Source organism: Metopolophium dirhodum, chromosome 1 (assembly GCF_019925205.1).
Source record: "Metopolophium dirhodum isolate CAU chromosome 1, ASM1992520v1, whole genome shotgun sequence".
Classification (NCBI taxonomy): domain Eukaryota; kingdom Metazoa; phylum Arthropoda; class Insecta; order Hemiptera; family Aphididae; genus Metopolophium; species Metopolophium dirhodum.
Genome location: NC_083560.1, coordinates 42,506,165 through 42,533,408, shown reverse-complemented (window position 1 = coordinate 42,533,408; position 27,244 = coordinate 42,506,165). Strand labels below are relative to the sequence as shown.

At 27.4% G+C, this 27,244-nt stretch overlaps 1 protein-coding gene and 1 pseudogene across 2 annotated transcripts; one reads left to right on the top strand and one right to left on the bottom strand.

Annotated features, from left to right (window-relative positions):
* On the bottom strand, positions 1–3,373 carry LOC132939038 (calreticulin-like; annotated as a pseudogene).
* On the top strand, positions 3,136–26,711 carry LOC132936326 (uncharacterized). Of its 2 annotated transcripts, XM_061003030.1 has the most exons (20): positions 3,136–3,255; positions 4,125–4,439; positions 5,889–5,972; positions 9,489–9,602; positions 9,680–9,742; positions 9,828–9,921; positions 9,978–10,107; positions 10,249–10,378; positions 10,507–10,644; positions 11,099–11,217; positions 12,428–13,154; positions 13,580–13,809; positions 13,900–14,002; positions 17,928–18,101; positions 19,341–19,500; positions 21,718–24,592; positions 25,265–25,395; positions 25,461–25,571; positions 26,051–26,113; positions 26,312–26,711. In XM_061003030.1, exons 3-20 carry the CDS (start codon positions 5,970–5,972, stop codon positions 26,491–26,493), a joined length of 5,547 nt encoding a protein of 1,848 aa, XP_060859013.1. In that variant the 5' UTR covers positions 3,136–3,255; positions 4,125–4,439; positions 5,889–5,969; the 3' UTR covers positions 26,494–26,711. The 2 variants fall into 2 exon arrangements, with proteins under 2 accessions (XP_060859013.1, XP_060859014.1); XM_061003031.1 differs by lacking the exons at positions 3,136–3,255; positions 4,125–4,439; positions 5,889–5,972 and adding an exon at positions 8,666–8,756 and having other exon boundaries at positions 9,832–9,921.
* The last annotated feature ends 533 nt before the right edge of the window (positions 26,712–27,244 follow it).

Below are 27,244 nucleotides of genomic sequence, written 5' to 3'. Positions count from 1 at the left end.
TTACAACTCATAGTGGGCTTATTCAATTTTGGATGCAAATTCTTCATATTCCGCATCATTCTCATTATCTGGTTAGACATTACTTATTAAGATATATCTTTGCTTCTTGTTCTGCTTTTTTCCTTTCTTCTTCCACCATATTCTTCTCGCCCTTCTAGAAAATAATCATTATAAAACTACATTCCATATTTTTAATATAATATATTGATTCCACTTACAAATCTTAATTTTATGATGTCATCTGCCTTATATTTAGCTTCTTCAATGTCGTCTGTGATCAAAATATTATTGAAAACAGTACCCAGACCTTACTTGCCACAAGTCAAAACCAAGAGCACAAATTAAATTTCTTACATATAGTTTATCATCTCGTTTGTATTCTGGATTGTCAATTTCTGGATGTAAGCATACTCCCTTTAAACATTATAGATAATTTTTAAATGTTTTTATTACATTAAATGTTAGTGTTTTAAATAGTAAAAAATTAAAATAGAATAAAATTGTAATTTATTCATACCTTGTATTTTGGATTATCAATTTGTTTTGGTTTCCATCCAGGGTTGAACTATGAATTATACTTAATATGTATTTTCCCTAAATCATTTAGCAATTCATCCATAGTTGTCTGTTTAATGTAGTCTGGCATAAAAATGTATTCTTTTGTAACCCAAAATGCTCAAATCTTATCAATGGGGTCATCAATAATAGCATTATCCTCTCAATTTTCAGGTTTTTTAACTTCAGGATCCTTGATTTTCTTAGGTGGCAAAAAGTCCCAATCCGCTTGTTATTCACCAGATTCTATCTTTTCATTGTTAATTAATACCTCATCAGTAATATCAGGCTTTATAATAAGTGTGTAAACATGAGTGTATAAATCATTAAGACAACGAATACCTTTATTGATCAATAAGTTTTTGCCACTATAGCTGAAGATAACATGCACCTTCTTTACCATCACAAATGTCAGGTCCTAGAAATAAACACAATTTTTGTTTAAACAATGCAAATAATAGAAGTAAAATAAATTGAAAACTAAAAATTAATATATATATATATAAATTAGATAATTTTAAAAGAAAACATTTAAAACAACAAAACATTTAATACGTTTAACCGTACAAGAATAGAATATAAAAAAATATTATACTTATATAAATTATGATTTTTATTTTTATTCTAGGATACAGCGCCTTATTAGGGAAAACTATTTACCACATAAAAACAGATTTTTATCACATATTATATACTACATTTAACTCTTGATTTTATCCATTGTCATAAAATTTATATTTGTTGATTAATATTTTTCTAGAAATAAATGTAATAATTATTCAATACTATAAAGTATAATAATGGATAGTATTTTAACAAGCAGATAATATTAATTTTTTTTTTTGACAAAAAACTTATCGAGGCATGAAGTATTAAAATTATTTTAGTTACAGTAAGAATATGACTTTTATTTTCAGAAAATTTTCATTACAGAAACCTTTCAATATGCACTTTAAAAATATTCAATAAGTTAAACAATAATGTATAAATATATATCAGAATACAATAGGTATTATTTATTAGTTATTATACAGAATACTTAAACATAATTATGATCATCAATTTATAAGTCATTATAAATATATAAGTACGTCAGTTTTAAAATTACCAAGTAGGTTTCCCAAATAATGTCTACCGGTGGCGTTGTAAACTTTAGTGCCCATTTCGACCCTCCCGCACTTTACCTCTTGTACATACCTACATTTGTGGCCGTGATAAGCCACTCGTTTCCAGTCCATAATATCTTAGTCCGTGGTTACACGCAATAATAGACTTATAGAAATAGACCACGGATAAAAAGAACAGGATTCTCAACGACTCCTATCAGACGTTCCAACTTTGTAAATAGTTCTGAAAGCATTACGCTACGAACGCTAGTAGTCCGGGCAAATTGAAGATACCACGGATTTAAGTGGTATATAATGGTATTGACCCAACAAGAACGACACTAAAATGTATTACCCGCCGAAATTCAATTGGTGTTATTAAAAATCCGTAATTGTAATCACGGATATAAAGTTTTTTTGCATCAATGATCGAATTACGTTTAATAAGAAATAAGAATCAAAGATAAAAATTTCCCCAAACTTCGTCATCCATATTCCATATTATGGTTGCACCATTGATTAGCCGTCAAGTAATTATAACATAATGTAAATTTAGTTTATACATGATTGAATTAACATATTATGTCATATTATACATTTATACATTACACTTATACTTTATCGAAAAAACAATAGTTAAATATTTATTAGATACAGATTAAAATTATTGATAATATTGAAGCAGTGAAAAAATTTGATACAATATAATATATTATTATCACAGAATTTATATGAGATTAAAAAAAAAAAATTTAAAAGAATATATTTTAGACATTGCTAAAACTCAATGTTTTATTATTTATTTAAATGGGTAGTGGTACCTATTAAATATTTTTTACAATAATTCCTTTTACGAAAATAAAGTGTCTTTTGAGTATTCCTGTAAATTGTAACAACTACAATAACGTATTATGTTAGGTAATATGAAGGGTAAACCTTTTTACGAGGATCGGGCGCCATTATGCATTGGCTGTCCTCGGAACAGTGCCATTTCTCTCACTCTTATAATAAACTCTTGCTATATATTCTCTCTTAATCGGTTTGGCACGACCAGTCCTCGGGACAAAATATGTTCCGTCTTTTTTTATAAGTCTATGCACGCAATATACTAGAGTAGATATTATGCTTATTTGGATATAGTACCATGACCGTCATCGTGTGAAAAGGGCCATGGATTTGTTCATATTATATTCATCAAGGTGGATTTATAAATCCTCCTTGGTAATCGTATTTTTTTCGGGTGGACCCATTTAGAGATTAACTCTATGATAAGTAATAATGCCTTATTGCGGGGAACCACTTGTTAAGGGCCTCCCATCTATAGTGCTCTACTTGTACAGTTGTACTCTCAAACGTGACAAAGTAGTGGTAAGCACAATACACAATATGTTGGCGATAATGCACTGCATGCCTGCGTCCCACGAAGCACAAAAACACACCGCACATGCGCACTAGTGACGCATCCATAATACGTATATTATGTCATCATTACTTCTATTAACACTAATTCTGTGCTAATTTTCTCGACCATACCACGACCATACCACGACGTCTCTACCCCGCCGATCCAGCTTGTTCCGTCAATTAAGTCTATGTAAGTAAACAAGTTAGTCACGATTTAATATATAGGTATTTTGCATATAGGTATTAGACCTACAGCTAATGGACAGCGCATTCCACTCCGCCATGCCGTCAATGTCGTATGCGATCATATTTTCATATACCTAACCGAGACAGAAAGAACATAAAGTAGTGAAGGAACCCGCAGAAGGTCCGCCTAAGAAAATTCATACATTTCGCTACTTTGTTTCTTTTCTCGCTCACTCTTCACCGTGCCCCTGACTTCACTATCTAAGCGCTGTCCTAATAGTTTATAGTAGATTACTAGCTCACCGACATTAGAAATTGATAAACTGTAACGCGCTACGGCCATAGCCGTCTTTATACTACAGTTGTGACCAATGTTGAAATCGGCCGCCATTTATAAAGCAGGCAATGTTTTAATGTTTACATTTATTTTAAATTTACTTATATACATATATATTTATCTATACATATCATGTACTATGATAATATAATTTTGTAAACATTGCCCGCTTTGTAAATGGCGGCCGACTTCGATGACAAAAAGGAGACGGCTATCTAGTTGTTGTATATATCTATGGCTTCGGCTTACCAAGGTTTACATATAATAGTATTAGATTAGAGATAAGGAGACCAAACTCGGTATACAAAATATGGCCCGACAAAAGTCGCAGGGTAATTCTGCCACCAGGAGCACGTCGACCTTAGATCATATACGATCGTAACGAGACGTCGATATCTCTAATTTTCATGTACCATATTATCTATAAACCTTGACGGCCTTCGGGCACGCCGTGCGTGACCTATCATAATATTTTATTTGTTATTTTTCCATGACGCGTTCCGTCACGGACGACTGACGCTTACTTTACGTTACAGACCCACCCCCGCCGCCCGTAATCATTATTGCAATTTTGGCGGTACTGTTCACTGTTCATGTATACGAAGTTACGAACGCAGGTAACGAAAACGCACAGCAGACAGCGTAGACCACGTAGCCTGACGGTGCCCTCCGTCCGCCGACCGTCGTACAACACATTCTCGACGCGTCCCACTCACCGAGGACAGTAACACTCGTTTCGTGTATCGTCAACTGCGGAGTGCGGGCGGCACAGCAGAGTTTTGCCGTTTCTCGCCGCGGACCAGCGGATGTCGGATTTCCGGCACCATCGCTACGAGAGAAAAATATTACAGGTAACGATTCAAATTGCAGTTCGCTTGTCCGTTATTATGATTATTGCTAATATTTCGTCTATCCGTCCGACTGTGTACGGTTTTCGTCCTCCGTTCGGCGGATCTCGAACAGATCTCGCACGTCGTCTGTGATACCGCGTGGCGTCTCGGCACGGAGAGATCGTTGCGTCTTTCAGCCCTCATCCGTGTGGCCCGTTTGTTACGATTGTTATCGATTCTTACGATCGGCAGTGGTTCGATTTTACAAAGGTCCATCGGTATTTTTTCATTGACAAGAATGAGTGGCCATAAATAGGTACTGTGTATTTAGAATTTAATTTCTTCCCCTCCTCCTTAAATTCGTTAATATTTGCATTACTCTCGAAAAGTGGTACATGGAGAAATTGTCCTCCCCTTCCAGGGTCCTGCCCATTTGTCTTCTTGGTATGTCAGTTGTCCTCAGTATGGGAATTTGATCATAAATATTGATACATTTGTGTTATACTTGTATACGGCAAAGGTAGGAATCAGAAGTTGTTTCTTAACACGTTCAATGCCACAGTCGACAGGTGGTCGACATCATAAACATTGCCCTGGCTGTCGATGTCAATTACTATTCGACAATTATAGTGTACTTTGATGATTCATAATTCTGACAGGCCATGAGATAATATTTTGAAATGTATTGTAGGCGATCAGGTACCGTCTCAAGAAGCAAACAATATAATTGATTTTTATTTTTCCCTCTAAATAAGTCGACCAGACATGTTTTTGATGTGGCGACACGGGCTATGCGCTGATAATATTATTATCAATATTAATATTATTAGTTTTTATTTTTTTTTATAGCATTAACCAATCATTTTTAAGAATTAAATGAAAAAAACAAAAAAAATCCTTATGTTCTCAAACTGATAATGATAAAGTTGTTCCCTATGCGTTGTGGAATTTTGGTAATTCTACTATAAACACTGAAGGAGTTGTTCTATCCCACGCAAAACAGTTTTTTGGTATGTTGTACATTTGTAAGACGGAGACAACGCACGCAGGTATATCGTCCTCTTAAGGCTATGTCCTACGTAAACATGTTGAACGCGGAGAGTGCAGGCGAATTATATTTTGACCATGCTGTTCCAAACGCGGTAAAAATCAAGCCGTTTTGTTTTTCGCCGTGTTTGCCGCGGTCACTTAGGACATAGCGTTAACCCTTATACCTATTTTAAGTTCAAGAATATACTGCAGAGACTACAAATATCTCAAGTTTCATCTATCTTTATTTCAATTTTCCGAGAACTAATATGCCATCCAGTTACACTGTTGGCTATAATATGTTGTGCCAAGCATACGAATATTATGAAAATAATGAATGCACCACATTTAAAACATTTTAAATGTTCTTCAAGTTTCCTTGTATTTTATAAAATTGTAAAATAATATACCTACTTATGTTATTTAATTGTATTTTTTCAGATTAAAAAGTATATTATAAAATAATGCAATTAAGTGGAATAATCTTTTTATAACATTTACAAGAAAAAACCTGCATTTACAATGGTTCGTATTATTAAATTTCTCATACATAATTTAAAATTAATAAAGTCAAAAAGTGAGCTTTGGAAGTTTAAGCCAAACCTTTAAATAAAATAAATTTATTGCATATATTAAGAATCTTGAGTCTAATCATTAGTAATTGTTTGTAATTTTTTAAACATTTGTATTAAATAATTTTGTAGTGTAATTCTGTTATTCCTATGACATTATTATTACATATTGTTTAATATAATGAATAGTTAATAATCTCTTTAATTATTTTGAAATATGCTTAAAACTATATAGTCATCGTAATAAATATATGAAATATGTCGAGTTATAATCACAAAGTTTTATTTAATTAATGTTAGTTTGTTTGGCTTAAATTTCTAGTTAGAATTATTTTGTAGATCTGGAGTTCCCATGAACTAAGGATTAACTATTTTAGGCAGTATTTTTTTATGTATAGATAAATATTAAAAAATGTTCTGTTTAGAAATATATGATATAAGTTGAAGTTATATACTGCCAAATACTATTGAATGATAATTAATAATTTAAATGAAAAAATATTTTCTATTAATAATTAAATGTATTTATTTTTATTTTTTATTGAAGATCTTATTAAAATGGTTAAAATCATAAAATATATTATAGTAACTAAACTAAAATTACAATTTTGTTCAGTGAGCATAGTAAATAAAATAAATGTTTTAAGGTCTCCACACACTGCAGTGGTGGCGGTTATGGTAAAATGAGTTTGGACACAATTTTACCGCCACCGCTGCAGTGTGTGATGTCCTTAATATAGATAAATATTTTTTTATTTTATTTTAATAATGTTATACATAAATTAATTATGTATAACATTATTTGTTAAATCATAACAATATAAGTTATTTTTACTTACAATATTTTGAGGTAATATGACATAATGAACAATACTTTCTTTCATATTTTTATAGCACTAGATGAGGTAGGAAGGTTAATAATGTCAAATGTTAATATTATTTTAATATTTTTAAAGAACTATAAATGAAGGAATCTTAAGATAATAATATGGTATTTATGGCAACTTTAGAATATTTAATGTATTTACTTATTCTGGAGAATATATTCAGTTGTTGGTTGTTCAACTTGGTAATGATTGCACTTACTGTATAAAAAGTATTTAAATGAACCTAGTTGTTTTTATCCATGGGTTTATTTCAGAAAAAAAGATGACATATGAACGAGGTTTACTACATGTACTTACTTGTTATTCCATTAACACTTTAACGGAAGTCAGTATGTAGTTTGATCGTATGTTTATTCTTAAAATGTATATTACTTAGATATACATCTACCTATACTATTTATGTATATCTCATGATTAAATGTTTTTGTTGGTTTCAATTGAAAACACATTTATTAAGAAGTGTTAAAAACCAACGCTTTATAATTAAACATACATTTATAAGATTATTAAATCATTATTCATTATAACAATAATATTGAAACTACTTAAATTCATAATTCTGAGAAATACCATGTGATATATCATATTATAATACATATTTAAATTAAGTCATTAATTTTAATTATTAGCACCTTTTCTTAAAACTATTTTATATTATTTTTTTTGGATTATGTTTGGTAGTAAGTGCAATACCATTATATTATTGGTTATAAATAAAGACCGGATTTATATGTTTTTACATATCGTTACTGGGTCTATGCAGTTTTATGAGAGCAAAAAATGTGGACGATTCGTTCAATTCTGAGTTCCTCAAAAGCATATTTTAGAATATTTTGCAAATTGTGAGAAAAGATATTATAGATACTAATATTATAGTACCCAGAAAATTTTTTTTTGAACATTTCCAATTTTTTTTTTTATTATTTTGATAAAAAAAAACACGTAGTTATAGGATTATAATTCGCTGTGCAAATTAAAAAAATCATTAAAATTTAAAAACCTGTTAATATGTTAACATTTGCACAATGAGCCATAGAACCATTAAACAAAAAAGACATTGATTTAACAGTATAAATTTAAATACATTTTATAAAAATGCATATTGAAGCATATATTGATGTTTATTGATTATTTTTGCATATTTTTAAAAATTTTAAGAGAATATAATGAGAATATTTGAAGGTTTTTTAGAGAATATATTAGCATCATATATCAGGTGTATTAAGAGAATATAAATGTCTTTAATTATAAATAATAATAAGTATGTATAATGCATGCTGCTATACATTTTTGACTGTAATTTAAACTTCAGTTGCTTGATCGGGATAAAAAATATTTTCTTGTTATTATTGAGCTGATATGATAATGTAAAATTTCGCTACCTACTTTCATAAGGTGAAAATTTTATCGAAAAAATCAATCTTCCAAGTTAAAGGCCGTGTTACAGCCGTCAATTTTAGCTCAAATGGCTCAAATTATTCTTAAAATAATAAGTAAGTTGTCGTAAAATTTGTATAATGCATTTTATTTTGTTATCGAATTATTGCCATGTGCATGCGTGCAAGAGAGTGGTATCTTCATTGAAAACAGACATTTATTATGTACGTTTTCCCTGCAAAATTGTTCCTTTGTTTATGACCATAAAATACCTAATATAAATTATGTGCTGCCGTCTGTGAATTTGATTCAATCGATTTATTTTCATTTATCAAATTATGCATATACGTCTTAACATAATATTACGCTCTTATTTTTTTTTTTAATTTTCTATTGCTGAGCATATGGGCAGATTCCCGAGGTGTTCCTTGAGGCACATTCAAGTCACGTATTCAAAGGCTGCTCCTCAAATGGTTAGAGGATTGATAAAATTTTATATTAACTAATATTTATGTTGTACATTATGATTATGATTACGCTTTATGTAAAAATTAAATAAATTGAAGTATAAATATAATACTGTTTGAACAACATCTTGTAATAATTATTGAAGTTGACTTAATTAATCATTTAATTATAGTGTTAACAAAGTTAAGTTTGTATTGTATATTTCATGGAATTGATGTATTCGTCAATCTCATGAGATTATAATTGTTCTATGCATGCAGTTAATTATTGAATTCTATGATTTTCTATTTAGAGTTTTTGTGTTAATGTGCTTTAACCTTCTATCGGTCGAGTGGCTTATCTTTCACATTTGGTCGCGCAAGGTTAACATTTTCCAAAATGTATTTTTTTTATATTACAATTTTTATTTATTTAATTATTATATATGTATGTATACCTATATATATTATTTAAAGGACATTTTGTTGTGTTTAATACAAATTTTTTTTTTTTTTTTTTGATTAAATAAACAAAATAAAAAAAGTTTAAAAGTTTAAAGTTAAAAAAAAACTGATTGTTTCATTAAGTTGGATAATTATATTATCAATAGGTATACAACATATTATAAGGTAGATATTATGTTATCTTGAGAAAGGTTTAATTGAGCTGGGAGATTATTTACACTGTGCGACCGATAGAAGGTAAATACCATTTTATTGTTGAATAAAAAAAAATTATATTTTATATGTGAAATTTAGGTAAATTTGGATGAACCTCCATTTCTTTCTGTTGGTACAGAAGTCAGTGCCAAATTTAAAGGGGCCTTTTGTGAAGCAAAAATAAGTAAAATATCAAAATCTGTAAAATGCAAAGTGCGCAAATTTATATATTTTATAAACTTATTTATTTTAAAATATTCGTACTATAAAATGTATACTTTTCTATTAAGGTTCAATATTCTAATGGGATATCAACATTTGTCCCAGATGATGCGGTGAAAGGACAATTAAAGGTTGTAAATTATAATCATCTATATCAAATTCTAATATTATACTTGACTGCTTAATATATATTAATATACTTTTTATTACATCAAGGTAGGAGCTATTGTCAGTATAAAATGTAGTGATAAAAATGAACTAGTTCCAGCAACAATTAAAAAAATTCAAGATTGTAGTCAATACACTGTTGGTATGTATTTTCCTATAACTATATTTATTTATGTATTTAATTTTGGTTTTTTGCAGTATTTGATGATGGAGATATTAAATGCTTAAAAAGAACAGCAATATATTTAAAAAGTGGAAAACACTATGCTGATAGTGCTACTACTATAGTTGAAAGTCGTATAAGTCAAACACATAAAAAGAGTATCGGGTAATTAATTGTTTACATACATATATACATACATACATACATACATACATACATACGTACAAATATTTTATTGTGAACCCAATTATTATTATAGTAGTTACTTATTATAGTAAATTTCAACTAATTGTTATGCATATAAAGGGAAAGTGGAGAAGAAGAAGCTTTTGCAACGGAGGAAAAAGATGTACTCCCACCACACTGGGATAAAGATTCATTATTTGGTGTTCGTAAAATGTGTATTGCTACAGATTGTGAACCAATTGATAGCGATGTAAGTATAAACAAGTAAAAAAAAACTGGTGGGAATACTATATTAATGTAATCCCAACTAGTTTTGAAATTTAAAAATTTACATTTTACTATTGATATGTTTTATTTAATACATTATTTTTAATTTAGAATTCTGATAAAGAATCAATTGAACAAAAAGATCATTTGGTCGCACTGCTGTTTAAATTTATGGATGACCGAGGAACTCCTATTAATGAAGCTCCAGTGATTAATGAGAAAGATGTTGATCTATATAAACTATTTAAGGTATTTGATTTGTATTGTGCAATAATATAATATGGTTAATATAAGATATGATTGGGAGAGTAAATAGCCAGTTGTGGTACTTAAAAACATTAATTATGTGTTCTTATTTTATATTTGCATAAAAAATTATAAATTGTTTATACTATTTGTATCAACGTTATTCATTTTTAAGTTTTTATACCAATTTAAATCTAATCATTTTATACATCAACTAGTTATATTGCTTAAATAAACATACAAATTTGTTTGATATTCTCAAATACAAATAGTCGGTAAGCGTGCTTAACAATAACTATAAAAAAGTACATACTTTTTCTATTTTACACTTCTGCAAAACAAACAAGTCAATTAAGTTAACCCTTTTGATATGTTTCATTAAAATCTGCAAATATTATTTTAAAACGATAACTTCTCATCCCTCTAATAATAATTAATACTATTTAATTATTTTTAGGTTGTCAATAGTTGTGGTGGGTATAATAAGGTAAATAAACATAAATTATGGGAGTTGGTTGCATATAAAGCTGGACATGAAAAAGAGTCATATTTTTCTGTTAAACATTGTTATCAACAGTAAGTATATTTATTTATAATAAATTATATTTATCTAGGCTAAAATTTTTAATTTACAATATTGTAATTCATAATATAATGTTTAATAAGCTTTCTTAAAATATATTAATTGTTAAAAATTAAAAAAAAATTAAATTATCAATTTTAACTTTATTAAATATCATTATACCTAGTGTTTAATTTTTTTTGATCATATTCATAAAAATGTTTTTCATAAATAATATCATCATGTTTCTGTATTTAAGTTATTTAAACATAATTTTTTATTTTGTCATTTATATACAATTCTTATATACCTAAATTTTTGTTCGTCATATGTATTTTATATATTAGATATATTTTTTAGTATTTACTATTATTTTTATTCTTTAAATAACAAACAAACTAAAATTTTTTTAAAAAAAAACCAATATACCAAAAGTTACCAATATTACAAAGTTTATGAATGAGGTTACGTTTTGGCATTTTTTTTGGAGTTTCAATAAATAGAATTATGCATAAAGCTTATATTGATAATTAAATGTTAAATTGGATGTCTCAGTTAATAAATTAGTACTTATTAAATTTTAAATTTGCATACTTCTGTTTCTACTTATTTGTTTTATTGCATTTAGTATCTAATCCAAATACTTTTTTACATTTCTGTAAAAGTTTTGATAAATCTTAAATGTTATGAACGTATTTTATAATTTGCATAAAACATGTTTAATATTTAATTTATATATTTACAAAGGCACATAAAAAAAATGGTTATTAATAATCAGTACCTAATTTATTTTTAAGCGAGTTGACTATTATATTTTTCTCGTAGTTACATGATAAAAGTAGATTATTAACTTAAATTTGAAAATAATTATGATTTTATATTTGAAACATTGAGTTCCAAAAATAAGAAGGCAAGGTATTACAAATTAAAGTTTGTTTTTCATATTAAATTAATTATCTTCCAATTATTAAATAATACTTTAAATAACTTAGTAAAATTTATTAAATATTACATATAGTGACAAATTAAAATTTCTTTTAACTCATAATATAAACTAATGTTGTTTAAACATCAAATAGTTTAAATAAATTAGGTGCATTATTGTGCATTAATAAATAAAAAAAATATATAAGTAAATAAAATTTAATTTTAAATTTACCTATGCTTTTAACAATATAAATATAATACATAAAATATTAAACATTTTCTTGTGTTGCTTTACAGATATTTACATCATTTTGAAGATTTTTATCGAAAACTCGGATGTACCATGATGAGTCATTCGAGGGGAGAAAGATCGCACAGCAGATTTAGTCGCAGCATTATTAGGGACATCGATAAGTCATTGCCTAGCACCTCATCTGCAACTGATAAAATTAAATGTGCAAAAAATGAATTGAACGATACAAAAAACGAGAATTCTGCTGTAATTAAAAAAACAGCTAAAGTTATTAAAACTGAAGAAAAACGTATAAAGATTACTGAAGAATCTTCAAAGAAAGGTGATAAAAAGAAAGAAGATATTGCTAATAGTACACCATGTAATACACTATCAGTGAAATGGGATCACGAAATAACAGAAACAAAAGATCCAGTTAGAAATTCTAAAACAAAAAGAGAAATGGTAGATATCCTAAAAATGGAGATAAAAAAAGAGAAAGATTCTAAAGCAGTAAATGATGATCAAATCATTAAAGATGTAAAATTAGAAAAAAAAATATATACTAGAAATTTATTTGGAAAATCAATGCAAAAAATTATTAAAAAAGAAAAAGTTGAAGAAGAAAAATCTGCAAATACTGGGTTACCAGGTATGAGAAAAATTAAAGGTATCAAAGAACAAATTAAAACTGATAAAGAAATTATTACTCCAATCAAAAAGTCTAAAAGAAGAGTTTCTTATACCCAGCAAGATGCTTCAATTGAAAAACTTGATGATGAAAGATCAAAAGTAAGTTGTTTAATATGTTGTATATTATAATTTTTATTACTTAATTTAATCAGGCGTTTAATTTTGTATTGGCTAATAATTATTTTAATTTTAAATTCAGATTTTAACGATTACTTTTTATTTATTGGCCTTAAGTTGGATGTACTTACTTTATTTGTTTATTTTATTATATGAAAAAATAAACATATTAATTTTTTTCTAAAAATTTTTCCAAAATTTAAATTTAAATTAACTTTCATTTATGAGGGAAGATAAATTATGTACTCGGCTTTACTTTATAATTCAATATATTTAATTTTAATAGTTGCTAGATATTTTTGGTATAGTTGATGAATAAATTTTGGTTTTTAAAATTAAACCTTAACATACTTTTATTACTTTTAAAATATATTTTTAAAAATTAATGTATTGATTTATCATTTTAGTTTACACAATCAAAAACTAAGGGAGAGGTACCTACTAAATCAAGGAGAGTATCAGTTATAAGTAATCTTGGTGACAGTGTTACTGGTATACAACTTACACAGCCTGGACTTCTTGTTGAAAATCTAATTAAAATTAAAAAGGAGGATGTATCTGAAAAGAAGAAAACTGGAAGAAAGAATAAGGACGATAAAGAGAAAGTGTTTTCAAACGATATAATTCTTACACCTGTGTATGTTACTTTATAAACAATAATATAATATAAATCAGTTCTATATATTTAATATTATTTAATATTGGTATAATATTTTTGTCAATTTAGTAATATTGAGAATATGCCATTTGATAAAAACACACCAGTGGTTGTTGGAGATAATTTAGTAGTATACTATGGAAATAAAGAAGCAAAAACTTATGATGCAAAAGTAAGTTACTTAAATACACACAAAACATATATTTTGTTTTATAAATATATTTTTAATTCATCTTACTTCAATAATATTGTGTTATAGACTAAATTACTACTAAGCCAAAAAATAAATCTTATATTTGATCGTTATAAACAAACTATACCCGTTATCAAAAGAGAACATACCGCTTCCGCGCATGTTGAAAGATTCTCAATTGGTGCGTCGAGAACTATGTGATCACGTTATCAATGGGAAATTGGGGCGGGGGGGGGATGCGCCCTGTCGGAAATAAAATAGTCGCCGACCGGTATGTCCTCTTTTGAAAACGGGTATAACACCTCCAACGAAAAGGGTCGTAACTCAATTTTATCAACTTTTCAGGATGACCATAATTAGTTTTCTAAATTATATTCTTATTCGGTTTTTCATTGTTTTTTTTTTATAATAACTATACTTCTAGCATGCAGGGAACCATTTATTATGGTTTTTCCAAATTTTTAAAAAAATCATTTTTTCTAGCTTTTTTTTGAGATACGACCAATAGTAAAAAGTCGTATCTCAACACAAGACCTTTTTCGTGGGAAAATCGAAGGTCGTATCTCAACATAAGACCTTTTTGTGGGAAAATCGAATGTCGTATCTAATGTATTCGGTCATGTTAAATTAATTAATATAGGCAGAATATGGGGTTTGGGACCCTTTTTTATAACAGCATAATGTCGAAACCTATTAAGGATCTCAAAATTTAAAATAATAAGTATGTTAGGCCCCCAATCTATATACACTAGTTTCACCAATGATCCTTGAAGGATTAAAGAAAAATGAATCAATTTAAAGTAATGTTCATCAAGTTTAATAATGTAATAATATAACATAAATTACAAGAAGTATAACAAAATTAAATAAACTTATTTTATAATCAAACAAATACTTAAATTATAATAATATTCATTAGTTTTACAACATTTAACAAAATGACATAATAAAAATAAGTAATACAAAATAATTTCAACCAATTCCTTTTTTGATTCTAAAGAAAAAAATACCCAATTTATAATGTCCATTAAGTTTAACAATTTAAAATACTCAAATTATAATAAGGTTCAGCTAGTTTAACAGTTCAATAAAATGTATTGATATAAATTATATTGTGAAGTAAAACTAAATAAAATAAACACAATTTGCATTCAAAATAATACTTAAAATATTATTGGTTCATAAAATAAGAAGGTATAACTACCTAGAAGTTAGAGATTTGTAAAATGCATGGTAAGTAGTTGGAATAAGACCCATTTCACATAACGATAACAAGTCATTATACTTTGCTTTATCAAAAAAAAAAGGTCTGTTTGAGTGTCTTCCTCTTTTATCAGCCTCTATAGTTGGTGATAGTTCAAGTTTTGAACTTACCGTGCTTACAATCTTTTCTGATATAGAAAGTGTTTGTAAAAACATGGTTTTACATACTTGAATTTCATCTTTTTCCAAAGGAAAATAATATTTCCTTGAGAATTTTCTTCGCGATATCAAAGATCCTACTTTTTTTTCAGTAATTTTTACCCATCTAGCTATAAAATCCCACTGTCTGGTATGGTCTCCTAACTACCAATATTCACTGAACAGATTCTTCCGGATTTCTTCGCTAAGTTTATCCATACATTTTAATCTACATTTTTTACATGGTGGTCCCATAACTTTTTTCTTCTTAAGGATCCTTGATCTATTTACATACTCTTCACCGAAGTTTAAATGTTTTTTTGCCTTTACATCTATCCATTCACTCTCATTCCTAGTTTTTTTTCTTGATAGTTTCTCCTTTGGTGTGATTTTTCTTTTTTTTCTATTTGTACTATTTAAGTTAAGCCCCTGTAAGGAATAATTGTGTAGGGAAGAATATTAAGGAAAGTGCTTGAAAATTATAATATAAATAATTATCATAATAATATTATAATATAAAATGATATTTATTAGTTTGATAATTATTAAAAAATAATTTTTAAGTAACTATTATATATTTGTATGAATTAAGTTATCTAATTGCAAGTTATGATCAAAAACAGTTGTAGGTAGTAAACAATTAATATTGTTCAAAATATTTATTTTTTTTTTTTTAACATAAATTTATTTTTAAGCTTCAAACAATTTTTTCTAAAACCTTTCTTCAATAAGTAAATGTCAAAAATGAATTCAAAAGTTGTAGTATTATAAATATAAATATTATATTATTATATTAGATATCTAGGTACCTAATAACAAGGTACAATGGTAAACAATTGAATTACAATATTTTACTTACATGACTTGAGTTTGATTCATCAATATCTACAGGATCAAAATAACTGGCATCTGGTTGACCCTCAGATGCATTATACTCAGGATCTCTATCACTGTCATAGCCATTAAAACTGTTATCACTGTCGATAACTTCTTCACATACCAATAATTTCTAAAGTTAAAAACATGCAAATATATTAAAAAGTATCTACTCATTGTTTTTCTTTAAATAAATAATTCAAAATATTAAATTCTGTAGAATTATAATACTTGAAGTAATTTAAATTATCAATTTAAGTATTTAATAATATAAAAGTATATTATTATTTAAAAAGGAATATTATGTATTTAATAAAAATAAGTCCAACAACAATTATACAAAACTAATTATTAATTATTTCTCAAATTCTCATATAATATATTCTCACTCATTTCTTATATATATATATATATATATATATATTTATAAACAATTTATTGTATCTTTTTAAAGGGTAAAAAAAAAAATTTTATTGCAACATTTTACTTAAGTCTAAATCACTTTTTGATGTTGATTTGTCATTGTCTTCAATGGTAATATTTTTAAAGATGTCGTTGTTTTCACCCTCATTCTCAGATGCATTAGATTCACATGAACTTATACATCCATACTCATATGTATCTAAAATACTATAAGTGCTAGAAGTATCACTCAAGATGTTATTCTATAAAAGGTGTCAATAATAGTATAAATTCTTCATTTGAATAGCATAATAAAACATTAAAAACAGATATAGATAGACTGTAATATTTAAATTAATAATAGTATACTTACTTTCGGAAATTGATCCATTGTTATACTAATACAGTCAATATTTTATATTTTCTTATAATTAACTGATAATTATTATAATTAAAATCTTGCTAACAATCAAATTCAAGAAATACAAAATTATTATGGATGGCGTTTTTTTTCAAGTTATCAACATAACCACACTTTTATAAAAATAATAAACATTATAATATTAAAATGATTAACAATAATAATTATTGTCATTGTCATTATTATCATTTTATATTAATTATTAATAATATAGTCGGAGACATTGGTTTAATTTTAGATTCTTATCTAAACATACGACCTCCTTCGGCGGTAAATAATATTTCAAAAAGGTCGTAACTCAAGATACGACTTTATTCGTCGGAAACCGTAATTTTGGGAGATTCAATAAAATATTAGTTTAAAATATCTTTGGAATAGCTAGAGATACGACTGTTTTCTTGGTCGATAAAGAAAATAATACTCTATCAGAATGCAGTCGTAACTCAAAAACGTTAAAAATGGAGTTACGACCCTTTTCGTTGGAGGTGTCGAATTATGTAAACAAATTAATTAATTACTGTTCATTTGTTTTTATTCAATATATTTACCTATAACTTTTTAATATTATGAATTAATAAACGAGTGCTTTTTTAAAGTGTTTAAAATTATTTTTAATAGTTATAGAGTTTATTTTTTGCGTTTACTTTAAACTATTCTTATTCGAAAGTTACATGTTCTTAGTCTTAGGTTATATTTGAGTTTAATTATCATACCATAACCAGATAATTTAAATACTTTGATGTAACGTGTTAACATTTTTATTATTTAAAATAATCAAATGATATAAATACGATACATCTTTAGGTTATTAGTGTGTGTGATATTGAAGGAGTAAAGAAATATTACGTACATTATAAAGGATGGAATTCACGGTATGATGAATGGATAGATGTAATGCGTATTGCTTATAAAACTAAGGACCCGGAACCAGGACTTGAAGTAGATGATGCAGATTCTTCAAAAAGTAGTCCTCCAGAAGTATGTATAATAGTTGTAAAAAGAATGGATAGAAAATGGTTGGTGTAAAATAATTTTCTTTAATTTGCATTTCTATCTTTTGTTTTAAATATTAAAGAGTTTTATTAATATTATAATTTTTAAATTACAATATAATAATCAATAATAATATGTTTAAATTAATATATGATATATTAGGTTTTTGTTTGGGTAAGTTGTTTAAAATTATATATTGTAGATTGATAACATCTGTAACTGCATAGTCATTTTGAACAATGATAATATGGATGTTAAAACTTGTAAAATATTATTTTTTCATTTAATTATTTTCTGTTAAATAATTTAATGAAAATAATTTTTTATTTAATTATAAAATTTTTTTGTACTTTTGAAGTTGTGTACATCCCATTAAATAATATAAATCAATAAAATTCAAATGCAACATTTATTAAAAATACTATATGAATTCTGTCATAAAATAATAATTTTTAATACAATTTACTAATAAGTAATATTGTATTATAATTTTTATTTAGTCATCATGAATTCAGTGGATATTCATAATAAAATACTATAAAATGTTTGTTCATGTAAAGACATGATTATAATTTAATTAATTTAAAAATATTATTATGTTGACGCGTATTATATACATTACAAGACAATCTATATTTTTGATAGATAAATTATTGTCTACTAAGCAGTTTGCGAATGCAATAATCATTTATTTTTTCCCTATTAAATAGTATGTACATAATATTATATTCAATAATATATAAAATATTTGAGACATAAAAAGTGCCTATTAAAAATAATTACACAGAGTTAAATAATGTTTGGTATGATTTTAAACAATGAGTATGCTCTGTCTCAAAAGAGAATAATCAGTCGGCCGACCGATTTTCATCAGTACTGTGCGTCTACTACCGTGATCATTCTCTTTTAAGACAGCTCTATATATTATGATATTAACTTTAGTAATTATATTTTTTAAATTTAATTCTAGTATGATTGTTTTTTTTTTCTGCTAGTAAATAATATTTTTCAAAAAAAATATGACGTATTGATTATACTAGCTTAAAATTTGAATGTTTTCAATACATTTTTGAGGATAAGCCTTTTTAAAATATCAACTTATTTAGTATCAGGTTTATTCATACTTGAATGTACACATTTAGTTGTTATTATTATATTAATTATACTAGTAAGAAAAATATCATTCATCCTACCAAACGTCTAACAATATTAATATTTTTTTAGCAAAAAAATGTGGATCTAAAAAAGGTATCGCCAACAAGTAGTAGAACCAGAATTTCAGTTACTCCACTTACACCAAATTCAAATGTAAAAAAATCACATTTTAGCAGTGCTCAATCTACTAGAACATGTACTTTGACCGATCGTCCATTATATAATATTGGTACGTATAATATTATTGCTAATTTATATTTATAAAAATATATAGATATGTGCAAACATAGTAAACAAACAGTATGCACCTATTGTGGATAACGGTTATTGTTTTTACTAGCCATTTAGTTACATGATAGTTTTCCTCAATATGAAAATCATAAATTTTGATTAATCAAAAAATGATTAAGAGGATGTCAGCGCACTATTTGTTTTCTCTCTCTAGCCCACGCACAACATAGATAAAATGCATTTGTGTAGAATCGTTTTTTCTATGTTTTTAATTAAACTTAGAGTAAAATCACTCATTACAAAAAAGATAGAGAATAATATATTTGAGGGAATAACATATCAATTTCTCTAAATATTGTTTCAAAACAATTTAAACATAATTTAAATTTACAACATTTTTTTGTTTATTTTGAAAGACGAATACAAAGTCTAATAACAATAAAATATAAAATTGATATGTCATTCCCTCTAAAATTATATTCTCTATCTTTTTTGTAGTTAGTAATGGGTGATTTTACTCTGAAATTACTTAAAAACATAGAAAAAACGATTCTGTGCAAATGCGTTTTGTCTGTGTTGCGTGTGGGTCAGAGAGAGAAAACAAATAGTGCTTTTACATCCTCTTAAACTTTAATAAAAATGTAATTTGTCTTACTGTGTAACCTCATAAGATATAATATAAATAATAATTTAAAAAAATAAAAAATCCATATAAAAAATAATTGTAGATAAGTATCTTTAATATTTTTGAACTTCCATCAATGAAACTTCTAAGAAACCTTGCGTTACATTTTCAAACCAAAAGAAAAAAATACAATATAAAGTATTTATTGTTGATTCCACCTCTCCGACCACTTTACACCCTTTTCAGGTGTACCACAAGGTACGGTTCTCTCTCCACTTCTGTTTGCCCTATTCGTAAACTCAGCCGCCTCCATCCTCTACCATGCCTAACTTCTTATCTTTTCTGATGATATGAAAATCTTCTTGCGTATCAAATCCATCTCTGACTGTCATCTTCTCCGAAATGACCTTCAGCGATTAATGATATGGGGTGTGGGACTAGCTCTTAATATTACGAAATGCTCAGTAATGGCTTTTTGTCGTAATAATGCTGTAATCAAGTATACTTACTCTGTCAATAATACCCCCTTGATAATTTCTAATAATTCAGTAAAGGATTTACCCTTATACGGACCCTGTGCCCTAATATGCACATTCAGATAATCTGTCGTAACGCTCTTAAACTGCTAGGTTTCATAAATTGTGTGTCTACAGATTTTCACCTGCTCACTCCACTAAAAACTCTTTTCTGTTCCTTAGTCTGTCCCATCCTTGAGTATGGAACTATCCTCTGGGACCTGTCCACCGCTTCTGCACGTAGCATGATTAAAAGGGTTCAAAGAAAATTCTTCTGTTACACTGCTTATAAATTAAACATATCCTGTCCACCTCACGATTACACCCCAACCCAACACCTCTTTTCCTTAGAAAGTCTCGCTGATTGTCGTCACTCAGCTAATATATTAACATTTCTATCTAATCTTCTTTCCTCTAAAATTGACAGTCCAGAATCACTATCTCATGTCACTTTTAATTTCCCCTCCCGCTATACACGATCATCTGTTCCATTCCATATATCATTCTCTTCCACAAACTACTGTCTTAACTCACCGATCATCCGTCTTATGCACACTGCCAGTACTAACCCTTCATTCTCCCTCTAAAAAATTGAGCCTCGTTTCTATAAAGCAAATTATTATTGTCTATATTCACGTTATCAAAGGATTCGTCCCGTATTGTAAAATAAAATAAAAATAAAATATCTAAAATTGGTTTTGCATAAAAATTACGATTTTTTTTTGTTTTTCCTGATACTTTCTAAAACTACTTGAAATTTTCAATTTTGACTTCTCAAAAGTACCAACAAGATTCATATTTTTATCAGAAAAGATGCTGATGTGAAAATCAGAGTATTTTTATTATCCCAAATGTTGATGGACAGAAAAAAATCACACATCATTATAATTCTTAATACAATACATTCATTAGCTCCGCTCAGAATCTAAAATCAGTATAATGAACTATAATAAAAAATATTATAAATTATATCAATCCACTTAATAATTTAATCTGTTAAAAACTATATTTTTTGTATTATACCTACCTATGTATAATGATGTATTATATTTTTGTTTTCTTAATCATATTGTAGATAGTTCCGATTTGGAAGGAGAATGCACATTAAGTGAAGGATCCTTTAAACAGTACAGTAAGAAAAAAGTCATAAAATCAGAACCAGGTGTTATTATAAAAACTGAGCCATTAGATACTGATGATCAGAAAAAGACTGAATATCCAAGGACATATCCTAGCAAAAAAAAACTTATGCAGCAAAGTGCACATTTAAAACCAACGTCAAGTGTGTTAAAAGTTCATAGCAATAAATTTAAAGAAGTTGATATATGTAAGCAAGTGACACTGAAACAGCCATTTGAATCACCAAGTTATAGTATAAAGCCAAATACAGAGAATGAAAATATAGAAGCACAGAATGAAAATAAAATAGATGGTATACAAATTGAACTTAAAATTGCTCCAAATCATTGTTTGTCACCGAAAGTAAAATCTGAAAAAAATGATCTGGAGCATTTTTCTGAATCTTCAAAATGTGAGAATGAAGAAATCAGAATTGAATCTGAGCCGTTCATAATTCCAACAAAGTCGGAAATTTTAAGTATCATCTATTACCCATTGTCCTCTCAAGACGAAGAACTAATTCAATTGAATAAAGTAACTGATGTCATCTCTTCCTCATCAGATGACAAATTTGGTGAGTCTAAAATATCTGGTACTTATTTTGATCTTAACAAAATAAGATCAGATATGAAGGGACTAATGCCAGTTTCAACAAATAGTAATAATGATATTATTAAAAAGACAGAATCATTCATATTGGATCAAAAAATAGAAATAGAAGTCCCAAAAATGAATGAACCAGTTACAGATGACGAATTTAAAGAATCTGAATCGTGCAATATTACTATTTCTTCTGTCATAGAAGAAAAACTTTGTAAATCTATTATACATGATTCACCAAAATTATTTAATTCAAAGAAACCTGATAAGTTACAAAGAGTCATTGATTCTTCAGCACAAGAGGAAGTAGTTGAACAAAATAAGTCCATGATACCATTTGTGCCCAACAGCAATATCATTTATTCATTTGATAATAATATTAAAATAAAAGTTAATGACAATTTGAACATTATAAATGAAATAGAAAATCCAATTATGATAAAACAATCTGACAATGGTTCTAATGAATTTCAAAACTTGATAAGTGAAGTTATGGTAAATACGCCAAATATTAAAGAAATCGGGGAACATTTTCAGGATGTTCCTGATTCACAATATGAAGTTTTGGATCTGAGCATGAAACCATCTGAATCACCATCTATTAACAACATTTTTGGTATGCCGGAGCATTATGAACCTAATGACATGATTGTTGAAGAAGAAGATGATGATGAAGATTATGACGAATCAAAATTGGTTATAGCTGAAAATTTTAACATAGAAACTGATTACCAAAAGGATTCTGATGTTATGGTTATTAGCAAAGAACATAATTCTTCCGATGTACAAATTGATGAAAACATAGAAGCACAGTCTCTGGCACTACTACGACCATATTTACATACTAATATTGAAATAGATTGTAAAAGTTCATCTCAAATAAAAAGAGATATAAGTATACCAAAAGATACAGATAATGAAAGTACTACATTCTGTACTAAAAGCATTCAAAATGATCGTATTCAAAGAAACTATTCGAGTCAAAATAGACCATACATGAATAATAATTATGAAAATACAAAATCTGGTTTTGAATTTTATTCAAATTCTAAAACACCTTTAATTGAAGTTACAGAAAACGTCACTGAATTTCCAATTAACAATAAGCATAAAAAATGTGATTTTGAAGTCGAAAATGTTAAAGATAAATACAATAAAGAAAAAACTATGGTGCTTCCAGAATTGCGATGTAGAGAAGAAATAGTAGATGAAGATACTCCTAATAACATTTTAAATATAGAGTACAATAGTAAATATGCAGAATATGACATTCATAAGCCTAGTACTAGTAAAGGTTTCTTTGATTCGATATATCAACCAGGTACAAGCAAAGATAGTTTTTATGAAACTGACACCAGTAGTGACGCAAAAAATAGTTTCTTCCAAACTAGTCAAGCAGTCAAAAATGTTATTTTTGATACAAATGTCCCTGGAAAAAGTAGTTTGTTAGATCCCAGTATTCCAAGTTACAGTACCAAAGACTTCTATGGTCATTATATTCCAAGTTCTAGCAAAAGCAACTTTTATGAAAACTCTTTGCCCAGTACTAGCCGAAGCAACTTTTATGAAAACTATTTGCCCAGTACTAGCAAAAGCAACTTTTATGAAAACTCTTTGCCCAGTACTAGCAGAAGCAACTTTTATGAAAACTCTCTGCCCAGTACTAGCAGAAGCAACTTTTATGAAAACTATTTGCCCAGTACTAGCACAAGCAACTTTTATGAAAACTCTTTGCCCAGTACTAGCAAAAGCAACTTTTATGAAAACTCTTTGCCCAGTACTAGCAGAAGCAACTTTTATGAAAACTCTCTGCCCAGTACTAGCAGAAGCAACTTTTATGAAAACTATTTGCCCAGTACTACCACAAGCAACTTTTATGAAAACTCTTTGCCCAGTACTAGCAAAAGCAACTTTTATGAAAACTCTTTGCCCAGTACTAGCAGAAGCAACTTTTATGAAAACTCTTTGCCCAGTACTAGCAAAAGTGTTTATAACTCTGAATGTGATGTAAATAATATTTTTATTTGTGAAGAAATGATACCAAGGAGTCCAACTGGTATTTCAGAAGAACAATATGAACAAGAAAGAAATAAAGCTCTTCAAACACTCTATGAAGAAAGAGAAGCTGCTTTAGCTATGTGTGCTATGAATCAATCTTTTTGTAGACCAATGATTACATTGATGGGTGCTACGGAAGAAGAAATGGAAGAATATACTAATATTCTAAAAAAGTAATTTTATTGTATTAGTAGAATATAATATAGATTTTAGATGATTGTTAGTTCCGTATTATAATTGAATAGCATGGCAGATTTGTGATCAGTGATTACAATTTTGTATTATTAGGTTTAATATAAGCCTGAAGGTATGCCTGGATCTATGTTCTCTCGTTGATTTCTACGATACTAATTTAAAGTTAAACATGAATGACTTGACGTTTTTTGTTGCTTCCAAATTTAAACACAGATTTAACAGTTCTGATACTCACAGCACACCAGTTGATAAGCACTTCTTTATATACTTAAAACGGTTGTAACTCACTTGAAATTTAAAAAAATTGTAATTATACCAACCAGAGAACACGGATAATATTACCCTTAAAGTTTGATAGTAGGTGCCCTTATATTTAAGCTAACAACACAAAATTGGAAAGGCCTAATTTAAATGTTTGTATGTTATGCATTAATGAGACGGTAACAACAAGGGAAGGGGGTTGATTAGTTGAGACGTCTTTAAATGATAAAAAAATATGAGAGCTTACTAAATGATGATACTTTATAGTTAAATTTAGTATTTCATTATTTAGATTGTTTAGTGGGTCATGTTCATTAACATATTATAATTAATTAATGTAATGTATAGTGATTTAATAATTAACATTTTATTTTTATCAACAACTATAGAGATGGAGCAATTCTTGATCAACAACATTTACTGTACTTAGCTGAGATTTCTAGTAAGAAACTTGGTATAAATATAAAGGAACCATCAGTTACAGAACCACTTGAAAGAGAACCAGAGACAATAGTCGATAGTAAGTAGTATATAAAACGAGATATTTCAATAATTTTATAATATTATTACTAAATGTACTCACAGAAATAGCAAAGCCACCAGAAAAACCACAATTCAAACGCAAAATTGAAAGTGATGAAGAAACATCAAAACGCAGTAAATTATCTGCTGCTACTGCTCCTATCCCTTCAGGTAGTTAGTTTTCTAAAAATTAGTATTTTTAATTAAACTTTGGTGACGCACAGGGGCTAATCATTTACTTCCATCTATTTAGAATATGCTACAAATTTTTTTTGTGAATTTTTCATGCTCCATTGAGTATTGATATAATTTAGTAATTATCGTACAATCAAAAAAATGCCAAAATATAATTTTTTGCTTATAAAATTTAAAATAAATAAATTTGTACATAACATTTAATATATTAATTAAATATGAAGAACAAAAAATAGTTTATAATTTCTTTTATAGTTATAAACACTTGGTAATTAATAAAATTGTATTAAAAATATTATTATTTGAACACAAAAAAAATTACCTGCACGTCACTAAATGTACAATTTTCACCGCTGTTGATCAAAATATTTATTCTCATTGGTTTATAGTAAATTTTATTAATGTATAATATAAATATATTATAATATCAACATATTAAAAAAATTAAAAATTTATAGTAAATCATTTTGAAGAATCAGATGAAGAAGAATGGGATTCTCTACTTGCCCATCCTGTATTCCGTAAGTATAGTTAAATTTTTCTTTTTGTATAACTTATGATAATGTGTGTTTGAATAATTATTATATAATATACGAGATAAGATAAAATAATTTATGAATATATTGCATTTTATGACTGGACATTTCTAACACAATATAATATATTATTTTATTAATTACAATCTTTCATTGCATCATCATGACATTTTAACATTTTAGCTCCTGAAATGATATCGGCTGAAAAGCAAACTGATCTAATAGACAGATTGAATGATCTACGAAGAGTATATACTTCAGTAAAAGCTCGTTTAGTTGTGACTGATCGAAGAAAGAAAAAAATTTATAAACGAAAAAGGGATCAGGCCAAAGCTGCTAGACAAGCAGCTAGTGGTGAATCTTAATAAAATTTTGCTTAAGTGATCCGTCTATTTTAATTTAAGTATAGATATATAATATATTAAATATTTGATATTATATAATTGAAAATGTAATTTCAAATAATATTATATACTTCATTGTATTTATTTATTTTTAAACCTTCAATACAAAGATAACTTATTTTTTTAAAGTAAAATAGACATTTTTTTGACAATATATTAAAATTAAAAATTGTATCCTATTTAGTATTTGTCCAAAATGACTTGTGCCTTAATAATTAGTAAATAAAATTCTTTATTTCAATACATTCTTTACATTTCCTGGACTCGATACATTTAACGGGCAAGGAAGTGCTTGGGATCAGCTAGTACTAGTATATAATACCATCTGGAATTCCAGACAAGTAGGTGTGTATGAATATCGAAACGACAAACGTGAATTTATATACAATATATAGGACATAGGTAATATTACAATTCACGAGTATTGAAGTATTACTATACTGCACATACAATCAAAAGCTTTATAACATCAACAATGAGATGATGGACAGTTTAAAAACTTTTCTGAGAACTGAAAAGCCCTAAGTTTTTAAAAATCATTTGCAAAGACGAAAATTTAAAGTTACTAATGCCCATAGTCGGATACTTGTATAGGTAGATATGGAAAAAGTGCTTGTGCTAGCCGCATGACAAAATAACCTTTATATGTAATAGGGTACATTATAATATTTATACTACTATATAATAATATGTATTTATATATGTTTTCTTC